Raw genomic sequence first — 13,159 nt, forward strand, 5'->3', positions numbered from 1 at the left:
AAAAGCACATAGCATTAATCCCATAAACGTGATCATACAAGTCAATACAATATTGAAGTATTGTGGTTTAGCCATACTCTCACGTATTGGTATAACTAATCCAATACCCTCAAAAGAGTATACTGCAGTACCAATAAATGATAACATTCTTCCACTATCTATAGCCTTAACACCATCTGATATACCATATATGCTTAATGATCTACATGCCGAATACATAACAAATATTACTGATAGTAGGATGCATAAATCACCAACCTGATTAAGTTACTAAATAGTAATATATTAATTATTTGTATCGGTTTATTATCATTATTACCAAATTAGTGAACTTCATATTACCAATCCTTCTTATAAATGATAATGGAATGTATGTAACCAAAACTACTATATAGAAAGCTTGTACTATCTTATCATAATTAGCATCTAATCCTTGTATAAGATAAGACTCATGTGTAGTAGTAGTATCACCCGTATCACCAGATACAATACATCCTACTATATGACCTACAACAAATAGCAACAACAGGAGTATTACTACATTGAATAGGTATTGTTATTATTACTTAGTGTATTTGTTATGTATATAACACCTGTTATACCAAAACAGAATTGACTCAATGCTAGCTGGAATGATATGGTATAATAGAGAGTATTGCCATAGGCAACATATCCCATTTGTGGATAGGTTTTATGTGTTATTTCATGGCATGAACTTAATTTATACATACCAATAGTTGATAATAATGCTGATATTACCATACATATACAACTGAATAACCATCCACCATTATGGAATGCATTAGGTAGGAAAAGTATACCAACACCAATGAACGATTTAAATATTGATAATATCTAATAATGTTACTTCAATGTTGTTATTTATAGTGTTGTTATTATTATTACCGTTTTTATGATATTGCTCTTCTCATGAGGTCTAATACATAATGATAGCTCCTGTGAGGTTCTATCATCGAATAAGCCACCTCTATCATCATCATAACCATTATTATTCTCAACATCAGTAAAGAAATCGAACATATACGTAAGATTATCCATAATAGACTCCTTCAATGATGCTTCATGACTCTCTTCTATACCTTCTACCTTCTTACTACCACTACTACTATCATCATTAATACACTAATAATATGTTTAGTATACCATCCTAACGTAATGGGCTTACTTCTTGTTTATCAGATAATAAGGGTGCCTTTAGAGATGTATTATCTCCAAAATGTGTGATGATGATGTGTTCTCCTTCTCTCTCCGCAGACTCCTCCTGCTCTTCCTGCTGCATGGGTATTACCTCATCATCAGGCGTAGTAGTAGCTTGGATAAAGTGCCTCCTAAATCCCCCTGGTTTGGCAATATCAGATGCTGTTAATGCATCAGTCTGATGATGATGAAGACGATGAGGTAGTAGTACTACCAATACTGGTATTACATCATATATATTTGGTAATGACCTAGATGATGATAATAGTGTTGAGGCTAATAGCATAGTATCATCAATGTCCTCAGAAGTATACTGATCATCTACAGTCATCTTCCTACCCTCTGCAGCTGCTGCTTGGGCCTATCATAATCGAATTATATTATCTTTAAATGGTTTATCAAATTACTCTAAGATTTATTAAATCCTTTTGATAATCCTCATAAGGTATATACTCAGATTTATTATTATCATCCTTATTCATCATTAGAAACACAATTAAATGTCTACAATCATTATTAATACCATCAATACAACAATAACATATGAGGAAACAGCCGTTACATTAGTATTAATAACGTTGTTGATATTCGTCATTGTTCCTCTTTTCTAGTCAGATGGTTCCTCAGGGACAAAGTCACCAGTATCAATATCAGCTTGCCATTCTTGAGGGCTACGTCCAGCAACACTGCATCCAATAGCACGACAAGTACCAAGGATCTCCTTAACCGTACCCTTGAACTCCTTAGCCATAGAGGTAGGACGCATCTTCTTAGCAACACCCAATACTTGTTCCATAGTAAGGTTACCATTATGCTTAATATCCTTAGTCTTCTTCCTATCACGTAGAGGTTCCTTCAATTCCTTAATAAGCAAAGAAGTAGCAGTAGGTTTAATGGTAACAGTAGCCTTACGATTCTGTACAGCCAATTGTGCAGTAATCTTAATACCCTTCCAATCTTGGGAAGCCTTTTGGATATCCTCACCAATCTTCTTAGGCGACATACCAATAGGACCAACCTTAGGGGCTAGAACAGAGGATGCACCAACCTCACCACCATACTGGCGAACATAGATGATCTTTATCTCATTAGGGTCGAACTTAGGAGCCATCTTTGATATGAGCGGTCCACACAAAGTTTTACCAGACTCTAGTAATAAGGTCCATTGATTGAGTTAACCTTCAAATCGATCACGTGATCGATAAACTACCAATCCGAGTGCGCAGACGGGGTGATGAGTGGTACTGTTGAGGAAATGCAAGACACTTCAAGATTGGCAAGAGTAGACTGTTTGTGATTATGATGATGATACCGCCACTTCTCTGCTGCTTATTATCATCCTGTTATTAGTTAATCAAGTTAGTATGACAAGTACTACTGCTATGTATGATGATACACAACATACGGTGGGCTCGATGTTAGTAGATAAGGAAGAAGATGAGACAACTACTGCATATCATCACGGTGATGATAAGAGCGTTAAATTAAGGATAATATTTGTCAATCATGATGGTAAACCATTAGAGGAAGAGTTTAGTGTAATACTAATATTCATATAGAGTATATTTATATAATAATATACAGGTAAATGATACTGTTATGGATGTTAAGAAGAGAGTAATGCATGAGGAAAAGTGGCCTAAAGGTGATGATGATTGAACACTAATAACCAAGCTCATCATGATTATGATCAGACTTTTTACCAGTAAGTGAAGTTGGTAGATTACGCATATTTTGTGGAGGTAAAGAGTTAGAAGATACTAAGACTTTGACTGAGACCAAGGTAGTAGTAATAATACTAATGATTAATAATAATATTATTAGATAATGGTTAATCCAACTGTGCCTACACCTATTCATGTTAGTGCTGTACCTAAATCTCTTCAAGCTGGTAAGTAACAGTAATGGTAGTAGCAGTAGTGTTATTATTATTGTTATCAGAGAATGGAGATTCCGGTAGTAAAGGGAAACATTCTCAGTGCTTCTGCACTATAATGTGAATTATGCTCATATAAAGAATTATTATTAATATTGATAACAGTAGTAACTGAGTTGTTGTATTATTGTTGCCTAGTTGTTGTTGTTGTTCATGCTGATGCTACTACTACTACTGCTTTTGCATTCTCTCATCATTAATATTATAGTTATTCTTCTATCCCACCTCCATGTTGTTGATTGTATTATTAAGGTAATACTCTCTAGGGATTATCGTAAGTATGGTAATAATACAAGGTCAGTATTACTATCATCATTTCCTATTAATCATTATACCACACTATCCTCATCATCATCATTGTAAAGTTACTTGAGTAGTACTGCTCTTTTGTAGTAGTCAATTAATAGGTCTAGGCGGCCCTACACTGTAGAGGGGATATTATTATGTTGTTGTTACAGTTGGATTATAGTGTATTATTATTATATTAATACATCTACATAGACATCAATGTCATCGTTGGCATAGTGCCTGCCTCTTTGTCCCCATCGTCTACTGCTGCTCATTATGATAATATTATATTATCTAAGGATGAACAACAATATCAACAAGAAGAAGATGATGATGCTAGCGACCTCAGACCTATACACGGTCACAGTAGTGATAGTAGTAGTAGTAGTAGTAGTAGTACTAGTAGTAGTAGTAGTAGTAGTAGTAGTAGTAGTAGTAGTGGTAGTAGTAGTAGTAGTAGTAGTGGTAGTAGTAGTAGTAGTAGTAGTAGTAGTAGTAGTAGTAGTAGTAGTAGTAGTATTGGTAGTAATAGAATGTTGTCATCGCCAAACTTTGGTATCACATCATGTGCTCCGTCGTCATCATAACTATGCAGGTTATAATGATGATAATGATGACATAAGAAGAAGAGAAGAAGAGTGTTGTCGTGGTAGTATTAATCTATGGATAGTTATGGATAGTATACTCTCAGATTGGAGGTATAAGCACCCACCACCACCATATATACAAATACCATATTCATCATTACAAGAAGAAGAAGTTTCCTCTCAAATATTATTACCAATAGTCGATATTACTGGTAATGTTATCAATACATCCCCTATTACTACTATGACTACAATCCCTCATACTAGCAGCACTAGTACTACTATGACTACAATCCCTCATACTAGCAGCACCAGTACTACTATGACTACAATCCCTCATACTAGCAGCACCAGTACTACTACTATCAATGTTTTTAGGTAGTACTAAATTAAATATAACTTTATACTATCAGTTAGATACTTAGCTGACAGTGATACACTTATATATTCTAATGGGAATCCTAATACCAGATTCTCCACTAATTCGGATGCTCTTTGTATACCTCATATATACAACAACAACAACAGCATTGATGATTGTTTAATACTAGTAATGATAAGTATGCAATCCTATCATAGTATCATCATGGTATTAGGATGAATCATTACAAGGAACTATAGAGGATGATGATAATAATGAGGAAGACGATTCACCAATGTGGGGATATGAGAACTCTAGTGTAATATATTATCTATAATTGTAGTAGTATTATAATAATACTAATAAGATACCTCCACCAATGAAGACACGTACTGCTGCTGAAGCAAGGAAGAGGGTAATAACAATACACTAGATTATTGTAATAATAGGATAGTAATTCTCAGGGTTTCGGGTCACGATATGGTGATAATACATGTCTTTTGAGAGGTGCATTCGATTATGATGATGACGACGAGAAGGAAGAGTAGAGAGCCTCTGCGGTAATATTGGTGTGGTCTCATCATTCGTATAGTAGTGGTAGTAATAGTAGTACTTTAATAGCATATGTTAATTAGCATAACCATTATGATAGGTATGGTCTTTATCTGTACAGTAGTATCAAGAATGATGATGATGATGATGGTCTTGATGAATCATCTGATAAGTTATTATCACTACTGCATTGTTCTCGTCTACCTGTGTTGACTTCATTATTATTATATTTGAATATGAAACACTCAGCATCACTTCATAGTCTATACTAATAATGGTAATATCATCATTATTGTTACCACTACTACACTATAAGACTATGGATGCTGCTGTTAATGTGGATGAGGGGTACTATAGTTGGGGTACACATGCTCGTTATCCTCGACCCGATACTAATAAGTATCTATCTCAGTTAAGGTAATGGTAATAGTAAAATCCTCATCATCATCATCATTAATACTTATTGTTGTTATTATCAGAGATGATTATAAGATGAGATTAGTAAATGATATAGACTATACTTACGCCATATCATCATCAAAAGGAGAAGGTATGGTATCAAGGACATGGAATATATATTATCAAATGGATATACGTATAAATCCATGTTATAATACAACATTAATAGGAGGAATACTCAATAATAATTACGATGAATGCTGTATGTACTCTAATCAACCTGCGTGTCAAGTAAGTAGTAATAGTAGTACTGCCATCATCATTATTATTGTTGGTATAAATAGTAGTTTATTATGAATATTCAGGATCATCCTAATAATGTTATTGCTGGGGTAGATGCTGAAGATATGCATATAGCATACATTCAGAATTCACGGATTCCCACTTGTATTAATACGCAATTCGATAGAGATCCAAATTGTGGTACTACATATCGCTACTACATACCATCATCATAATCATCATAACTAGTTAAGGTGCATACATAGAGATACATCGTGCAGAGGGTCTTCCACGGAATGTTGATGAGTTTGCTAATAATAATACAACAACTAGTAGTAGTAGTAGCTCAGAAAGTATATTAAGTATTGCAGAGAGGAGGAATATATTGGTAGATGAAGTAAAGGAGGTCCTAGCTGAGGTATTATGGTTTATCATTATTATGATTATTAGTATTATGAATAGGTACAACTTAATAGTAATGATGAAGTATTTAGTGGGTATGTTACAACTTATATAGATACATCACTACTATGTGCAGGTAAATATGAATTATGGTGGGTTATAAGAACATCTAGTGGACCGTAATAATAATAAATATATTAAATGATGATACTGCCCATGATGATGCTTATTATAGGTATGTTCAGTTTAGGAAACCATTCACAGTGATTGCCCCAAGTTGTACACAATTACAAATAATTAAAAATACCTCTTATCAATACATATTGTGTTAATACAGTATGGTCATGTGTCCCTCTTGACAACACTTAACAACAACATCAATGATATCAGATAGAAGAATATTATGCTTTACTTACAACAACACTTTACGATACCAACATCATACCATCAATCGCCTCATTGATGTTCGATGCAATATATAATAACCCTTCATAGGTGTCTATAGCAATACTAGTAATAACAACAGTCGTAGTCATGTAATATGACTCATGTTACCCTTGTAGGAGTTATATATACCAGATTAAAACCACAACGATATAGTACCATGGTTATCATCATTCATTGTCATAGCAATATTGATTATTATCATTCTCATTATTGACTACTATCAACATCACCTTAGTCTAGCATACTGTGTACAGATTGTATTACATCTCAATACTATGTTCACTATCACTTGGAACATAACAACATAGTATCTATCAACCTATTATAGTATGATGATCATTATCCTCTGTTATATGCCTCGTTCCTACCACCCTATAGATACACCTCTTATCCAACACTGCTATCCCCATACTCACACTCACATAGGTAATCATATTATCCTTTTACTTTCCTACATACAACGCAACGCAACGCCTATTACCGGGGCGTTACACGCCTGTTGGCGTATCGCCCTTACGGCGAATAATGCACAGTAGAGTGGTAAAGAGCGACATTGAAATCCCCTGCCATGACAGAGATAAAAGAGCAAAGGTCGATAAAAAACTAACCGGACCAGCGGACGGGAGTCTCCCAATTCCACACAGCAAGAGTAGCGGTACCTACAGAGGAAAATCACAGGTTGAGGTGGTTAGCTTGGGCAAGGGTGAATGAAACGTAAAACAGTTCCTTAGTCAACTAGAGGAGCATGAAGAAGTACTTGTCGTCGAGTTCGGGTGGTACCGATGTAGAGATGAAGGATGGTCGAAGCCTGTTCAAACCTGAGCCATAGAGAAGAAGATGACAAACCGAGTAGGCAGAATTGTTGCATATTTGAAGTCTCCCAGAATAATAGTGCTGTGTGGGAATATGCGGGAGAGAGTCCTCTGGAATTCTAACAGAGGGGCGAAAATAGCAGTTAATAATTGATAACGATAAGAAAGGATGTTGGGTGTTATCAAGAACAACTGTGGCACGTATACAGAAAAAATCGTTTGAGTCGATGTAAGTAATGGTATACAAATGGTGATAGATAAGATCGTCGCGGATTAGTGAGACCAGACCACCGCTGATGCGATGACGACGTGAAGACCGCTGAGATGTCCCCGGAATTGATGCCGAAAGCAGATGGTCGACGTGGTAGCCAGGGAAGCGTAGGTGGACGGAGTCGGTGTGGAATGTATCGTGAAGGCAGACTACATGTGGTTGGGCAAGAGACGGGTAACGAGCTACGTCTACCTTGCTGCCAAGTTAGCCATTGACGTTGTAGGGTTATCTTACTAGGATACCACGGTAAATCGATGGGGACGCTTGCGATGCCGCCAGGGGGTGATGACGAGTATGAGGGACCCTACAGGAGGAGATGTGCGGAGAGCCGAACAAAGAAAAGGAGGAGGGCGAGGGGGAATCACCGCCACTCAGGCACCACCCGATGGGTGATTGTCGAGTTCGGTATAACTAATACCGTATAAGCGGACTAGCTTCGCATACCCCGTATGAGTATCACTCCCACGCCACGTTGAGGCGCTGGACGATATGGGAGTCCTATATACAGATAGTGATGATGGTGGGTAGATACTCAACTCCGTTATAAACGTTTGTGCATTGAGAAATGTTATCCGTTTCTGTGATATTTTCTCTCGATTACTTAGCGCATAATCGTCACTCATCTCACCGATCATCATAAATGGGTGGATGTTTATCGGGTGGTGGTGGTGGTGGTTTATCTGATACTACTAGAATAGATGATGGGCGTAAGATGTCGGGTAGTATATTAGCAAGTGAACATCATATACAAAGTTTACAGCATGATCTGGAGGAATTTAAAAATAAGCTCACTGATGCTGACAATAGGATCAATGAATTAGAAACAATGATACAGGATAAGACTAAGGAATTGGATATAATAAGAGGGTAGTAATAATAATAATACTGGTGGTATTAGATATGATCTTAGGGAACGTTTAGAATGGCAGATTACAGCAACTAACGCTGTGAATGATAGACATTATTATGAAGAACAATTATATCGTATACAATGTGATATTGATGATAGGAAGAGAGATAATGATGATGATGAGGAGGAAGAGGAAATAATAAAGCTTAAAGATGAGTTAATGAAGAATAATGCTAAGTGGAGGGAAATGTTAAAAAGAGAGAGGGAAATACGCAATGCGTAGTGCTCCTAATAGTAGTAATGATGATGATCATGATGGTTGCCAGGTATGAACGTATATTAATAAACATTGGGTATATGCCAAGTGAGATAACAACTGGTGTCGTACATGTAGTAAAGAATGTATTGATGAATACACATGAGCAGAGAAGATTAGCAGAGCTACAACTTATTACAGGAGGTGACAATGATAATAATAGTAATGAGGAGGAGGAGGAAGTAGAGGAGAAGCGGGTAGTAGTAGTGTAACAGGCTTCTACTACTACTATGATTATGGTGAGTACTATATTTCAGGATACTACTCAAGATGATAGACTATGTTATGATCCATCATCATCAATGATGATGATAGATGTTGGGAAGGTGAATCCTGTGAACTTTAGATTACCTCTACCAGCGGGATCATTACATTGGCAACGATCCATAGCAGTCTCAACATCTAGGGTAGGGAGAATAATAAGTTAGATGGCATTTATAGCTGTAGTAGTACTATTAGTAGGTGAATAATGATACACATCCTCATCATCATCGGGCATCATCCTGTCATATAGACTGGAAAGCAGCAGTTAAAGCTGCATCAATTGATGCTAAGGCGGATGATGATAATGGACTTTATAATGTAATGATCATGAGCTGTCAAGTTATTGTTATGTAAATGATTATGATGATAGATTGCAATGAGGCTAGCACAACCTAATGAAGAGTAGTCCTACTATGGTTCATACATATGGTATGAACCAACATGAACATCATGAACATCATGAACATCATTATGAGTTCAGTGTTCCAAGTAGGATTGCCTCCTCCTCCTCTTCTTCCTCATACCAGTCTTCATGTCCTCCCCTTACTATGTCTCCATGTCGTCACTAAGTCACTATGACCTCTATGTGGGAAGCCGCAGCTACAGTAGCGGCAATATAGTATTACATGTAGCCTCCCCTTTCTAAAGGGAAATAATCTGTGCATCATTATCATCATGACCATACACGGCGTAATGTTAATTATCATGTAACATCATACCATGGTAGTATGGTATGGATAATGGTAATCATAATAATAATCCGATTATATGGGAGTATATTCAGTATGGTAGATAATAGAAAGATCATCATAAAATATTGAGTCCTTTAATGATGTATATACCATACCCTGTGAGGACTCTAGGCAGAGTGGAAACTACGCGTGAGGCCCTCGAGCATCCGGCGGCGACGACGGCGACGGCCGCGTTATTCAATCACCGTCAGATGGGTCTAAGCCCCGGCAACGAGGTGGCGGAAACAAGTGCGTTATAGACATACCTGTTATCCCTGAGCCGTATTGTTATTATTATTCTATCCTCCAGTTTGAGCCTCAAACTTTGAGGGAGAAGAATGGTGGCAAGTCCTGGTATGGCCATGAGTTCAAACCTATCATGGGTATTAATGGACCATAGGCAGCAGCACCGCGTCAAGTCAGGACCACGGTCTCCTAAGAACGGTGGGGGCAGGGTGGCTCCCTGACTCGTTGTTTGGGCGGCGGCAAGCATGATTTCCTATCGTACCAACCAGTATAATATGACAGCAACTCTATCAAGGCTACTCAGGTTATAACAGCATCCCGCCGCCGCAGAGATACCCCTATACTAGCTATAGTCAGGTGTCTAGTCTAAGGGGTGCTGAATACAAGGGAATATGCAATGGTGGTAGAGGTAACTACATTATGATCAGCATCCAGTTGACCACTATTGATGCTCATCATCATCATTATGCTAGACTCGTTACCACTGATTGGTTCATGATGGTGGTAAACACTAGGCCTGATGTGTATAACAAGCGCATATAGTGACGGGTACGATTAAATGAGGAAATACTGTTATCACTCAAGTAAAGAAGTGTAAATTCCATCGCATCAATAATGTTTGGAGAAGGGTTCTGCACTACACAATTATCGGTGAAGCTAATAATGATGATACTAGATTACGAGGCATCCTCATCATCATCCTCCTATAATTGTGGCCTATCAGAGACTCATCATTATCAATAATAATATACCCTTTCAATGGATTACCCTCAACATATCAAACTCATTTGTGAGCTTTAACGAGGTTTTATCTTAATATTGGAGAAGAAGTTCGTCGTCGTCTCCGTCGTCTCCTTCCTTATGTAATGAATGATTCGAGTTAGTATATTTGGGTGGTACATAGAACAACACTACAAGTAAAGACTGATGATAACATTCACACAAATAAGGTAGCTCATAATACACTTGAGGTATAGGAAAAGGCTTATACACCATCATACAGTATTATTAATAAGCCATATATAATGTCATCGGGCGCTACTTCCGTTGTCCCTGAGATTCTCGAGATTTGTTGTAGTACTTTATCGGAAGTACAGATTGCATGTGAGAAAGGTGCTCATAGGATTGAGCTATGCTCAGAGATGGAATTTGATGGGTAACAAGAATACTATTGGTAATCCTATGATGGTAAACTCTAATAATATTAGGTTGACACCATCCCTAGACCTTATCAAAGATACTATCATCATATGTTCACAACACGGAGTGAAACTTGTATGTATGCTGAGATGTCGTGGTGGCAACTTTATATATACTCCTTTGGAAATGGATAATATGCTAAACACGTTAAGTATATGGAAAAGGGAAGGACTCAATCTGGATGGTGTTGTGGTGAGTGCCTGCATTAATGATGATAATACTCTTTATCGTATCTACTACTAGTAGTTTGGAGCTTTATCGAAGAGTAACCCATCCTCTCCCGATATCAATGCTGTATCGAGAGTAGTGAACTGTTCAGCACCATGGCCAGTAACCTTTCATAAGGCTATCGACTACGTATCGATTGATACTAAAGTAAGGTCCTTCAAAAGTTAGGAATATGATTAGGTTATGTTCAGAATATTACTACAGCTGCTATTCGAGTAATTGATGAATTATATGAATGTGGTGTTCGACGAATCCTTACATCTGGTTTACATACTACTGCTGAGGAAGGGAAGGATGTAATGATGATGATGATGTTGGATATCATAGTATATATAGTATTAGGTACTACGAGATATGCAAAAACATGTGACGATGATGAATATCAATATGAGCATAGTTATGGCAGGTGAGTGTTGTAGCATTGGTTATGATCAGTTGTATATGATTGTCTACTATTAGGTGGTATAAGAAGGCATAATATACGTCCTTTAGTTGAGTATACTGGGATAACTCAAATACATTCACGGAGTGTAGGTATACTTGAGGTTACATTCTGCTGAATCTTTCTAATAGATTAGAAACTTCTTCTTCTTGTTGTTGTGGATAGGAACTTCCGATGAAGGTTGATTGTTCCTCCTATGTATTATCAGGCGTTTATTGAGTTCATAAGGGGAAATACGATTATGCACGCGTGACAATGTACACACTTTCAAACGAAGGGACTAATGACTTCACTGACTAAGGCCTAGATAGAATAAGTGAATACCTGTCTACCATCATCATCATCATCATCATCATCATTATACTACCGAAACCTCTTCTTCCTTGTCTTTAAACCACCTACAATAGTCCGGTGATCGCAATGTGACGACGCTGTCTCATCGATAATCCCAAGTAGTAGTATTGTGGCGATATGAATGAGGTTATTATGAAGAGGTATCCATTGAATGGTATCCTTCTTGCCCCATCATGCCCTCCTTTCTACACGAACACTGTAAACTAAATCTAGCAGGTCCCCTCTCCCATCTACATGAGATCGAGTTATCCCTTTAATATTGGATATATAACTCCTAGTCTTGAACTCCATGTTAACATGTATATATCCTTAGCGTGATGATATCCTTAGTATTCAGGCCAACACCAATGATGCCAATAACGCCACGTATTAGTTGATAAAAAGGTGAGATCAATGATTTACTCATCTAGTATAATAGTCCCCAAGGAGGTGGTAGCGTGCTTATTATTATGATACTCATTGCCATAGGAGTAGCCCTCTCCTCCCCGTGCTGTCTGTGGTAGCAGTGGTGATATACGAGAACAAGAAGAGCATTAGAGTAGTGGAAATGGTATTAATATTATTGTGTTGTTGTTGTTGGAGTATAATCATAAAATGCAAAAGTCTGTCGGCCCACACGTATACTACTACCATGATGTAATAGTGCCGAATCCCCTACCCCTCTCAACAGCTTAGAATCTACTTCTGTACCTACACTAGTATCATTATATGATAGTAATAGTATTGATAATACTACCATTAAGAGAGTTATTAATAAGCATCCAATCTGATGATAATGAATCCTTCTCTCGTCGAGATGGTTGAGGTGATGATGATGATTTACTATGTTGTCGTACCATTCCTACTCCTTTAGTAGTAGACCTCCGTATGATAGCATGCCTTCTAGAGATTGCCTGAGATCCTGGTAGGTTAACTAGGTTTAATGATGGTGGTGGTAGTGGATGGGGTTCTTGAATGTTGCCTCCTACTCGTG

The 13,159-nt window shown here is 37.3% G+C and overlaps 6 protein-coding genes across 6 annotated transcripts in view; 4 read left to right on the forward strand and 2 right to left on the reverse strand.

The window, feature by feature from the left end:
* Positions 1 to 1,300, reverse strand: part of Pmar_PMAR019044 (hypothetical protein) — a gene marked incomplete at both ends in the record, with an annotated part of 2,145 nt that extends 845 nt beyond the window's left edge. The window contains 3 exons of the mRNA XM_002780101.1: positions 389 to 495; positions 987 to 1,107; positions 1,187 to 1,300. Coding sequence (XP_002780147.1) covers positions 389 to 495; positions 987 to 1,107; positions 1,187 to 1,300 — 342 coding nt within the window. The remainder of the gene's footprint in view (positions 1 to 388; positions 496 to 986; positions 1,108 to 1,186) is intronic.
* Positions 1,301 to 1,825: 525 nt separating this feature from the next.
* On the reverse strand, positions 1,826 to 2,329 carry Pmar_PMAR019045 (60S ribosomal protein L12, putative; the record flags this gene model as incomplete). The annotated part of the gene is made up of 1 exon (XM_002780102.1): positions 1,826 to 2,329. One exon carries the CDS (start codon positions 2,327 to 2,329, stop codon positions 1,826 to 1,828), a length of 504 nt encoding a protein of 167 aa, XP_002780148.1.
* A 395-nt stretch (positions 2,330 to 2,724) lies between these two features.
* Pmar_PMAR019046 (hypothetical protein) lies at positions 2,725 to 3,218 on the forward strand (the record flags this gene model as incomplete). The annotated part of the gene is made up of 5 exons (XM_002780103.1): positions 2,725 to 2,730; positions 2,803 to 2,863; positions 2,913 to 3,001; positions 3,043 to 3,109; positions 3,160 to 3,218. The coding sequence occupies 5 exons, from the start codon at positions 2,725 to 2,727 to the stop codon at positions 3,216 to 3,218; spliced, it is 282 nt and encodes a 93-aa protein (XP_002780149.1).
* A 524-nt stretch (positions 3,219 to 3,742) lies between these two features.
* On the forward strand, positions 3,743 to 6,292 carry Pmar_PMAR019047 (hypothetical protein; the record flags this gene model as incomplete). Its single annotated transcript, XM_002780104.1, has 7 exons — positions 3,743 to 3,808; positions 4,626 to 4,709; positions 4,758 to 4,805; positions 4,855 to 4,934; positions 5,043 to 5,114; positions 5,422 to 5,492; positions 6,276 to 6,292. 7 exons carry the CDS (start codon positions 3,743 to 3,745, stop codon positions 6,290 to 6,292), a joined length of 438 nt encoding a protein of 145 aa, XP_002780150.1.
* A 1,903-nt stretch (positions 6,293 to 8,195) lies between these two features.
* Positions 8,196 to 8,688, forward strand: Pmar_PMAR019048 (hypothetical protein; the record flags this gene model as incomplete). The annotated part of the gene is made up of 2 exons (XM_002780105.1): positions 8,196 to 8,422; positions 8,454 to 8,688. The coding sequence occupies 2 exons, from the start codon at positions 8,196 to 8,198 to the stop codon at positions 8,686 to 8,688; spliced, it is 462 nt and encodes a 153-aa protein (XP_002780151.1).
* A 2,299-nt stretch (positions 8,689 to 10,987) lies between these two features.
* On the forward strand, positions 10,988 to 12,017 carry Pmar_PMAR019049 (copper homeostasis protein, putative; the record flags this gene model as incomplete). Its single annotated transcript, XM_002780106.1, has 4 exons — positions 10,988 to 11,118; positions 11,171 to 11,354; positions 11,582 to 11,686; positions 11,964 to 12,017. 4 exons carry the CDS (start codon positions 10,988 to 10,990, stop codon positions 12,015 to 12,017), a joined length of 474 nt encoding a protein of 157 aa, XP_002780152.1.
* Between the last annotated feature and the right edge of the window lie 1,142 nt (positions 12,018 to 13,159).

Source organism: Perkinsus marinus, assembly GCF_000006405.1.
Source record: "Perkinsus marinus ATCC 50983 genomic scaffold scf_1104296944428, whole genome shotgun sequence".
Taxonomy (NCBI): Eukaryota; Perkinsozoa; order Perkinsida; family Perkinsidae; genus Perkinsus; species Perkinsus marinus.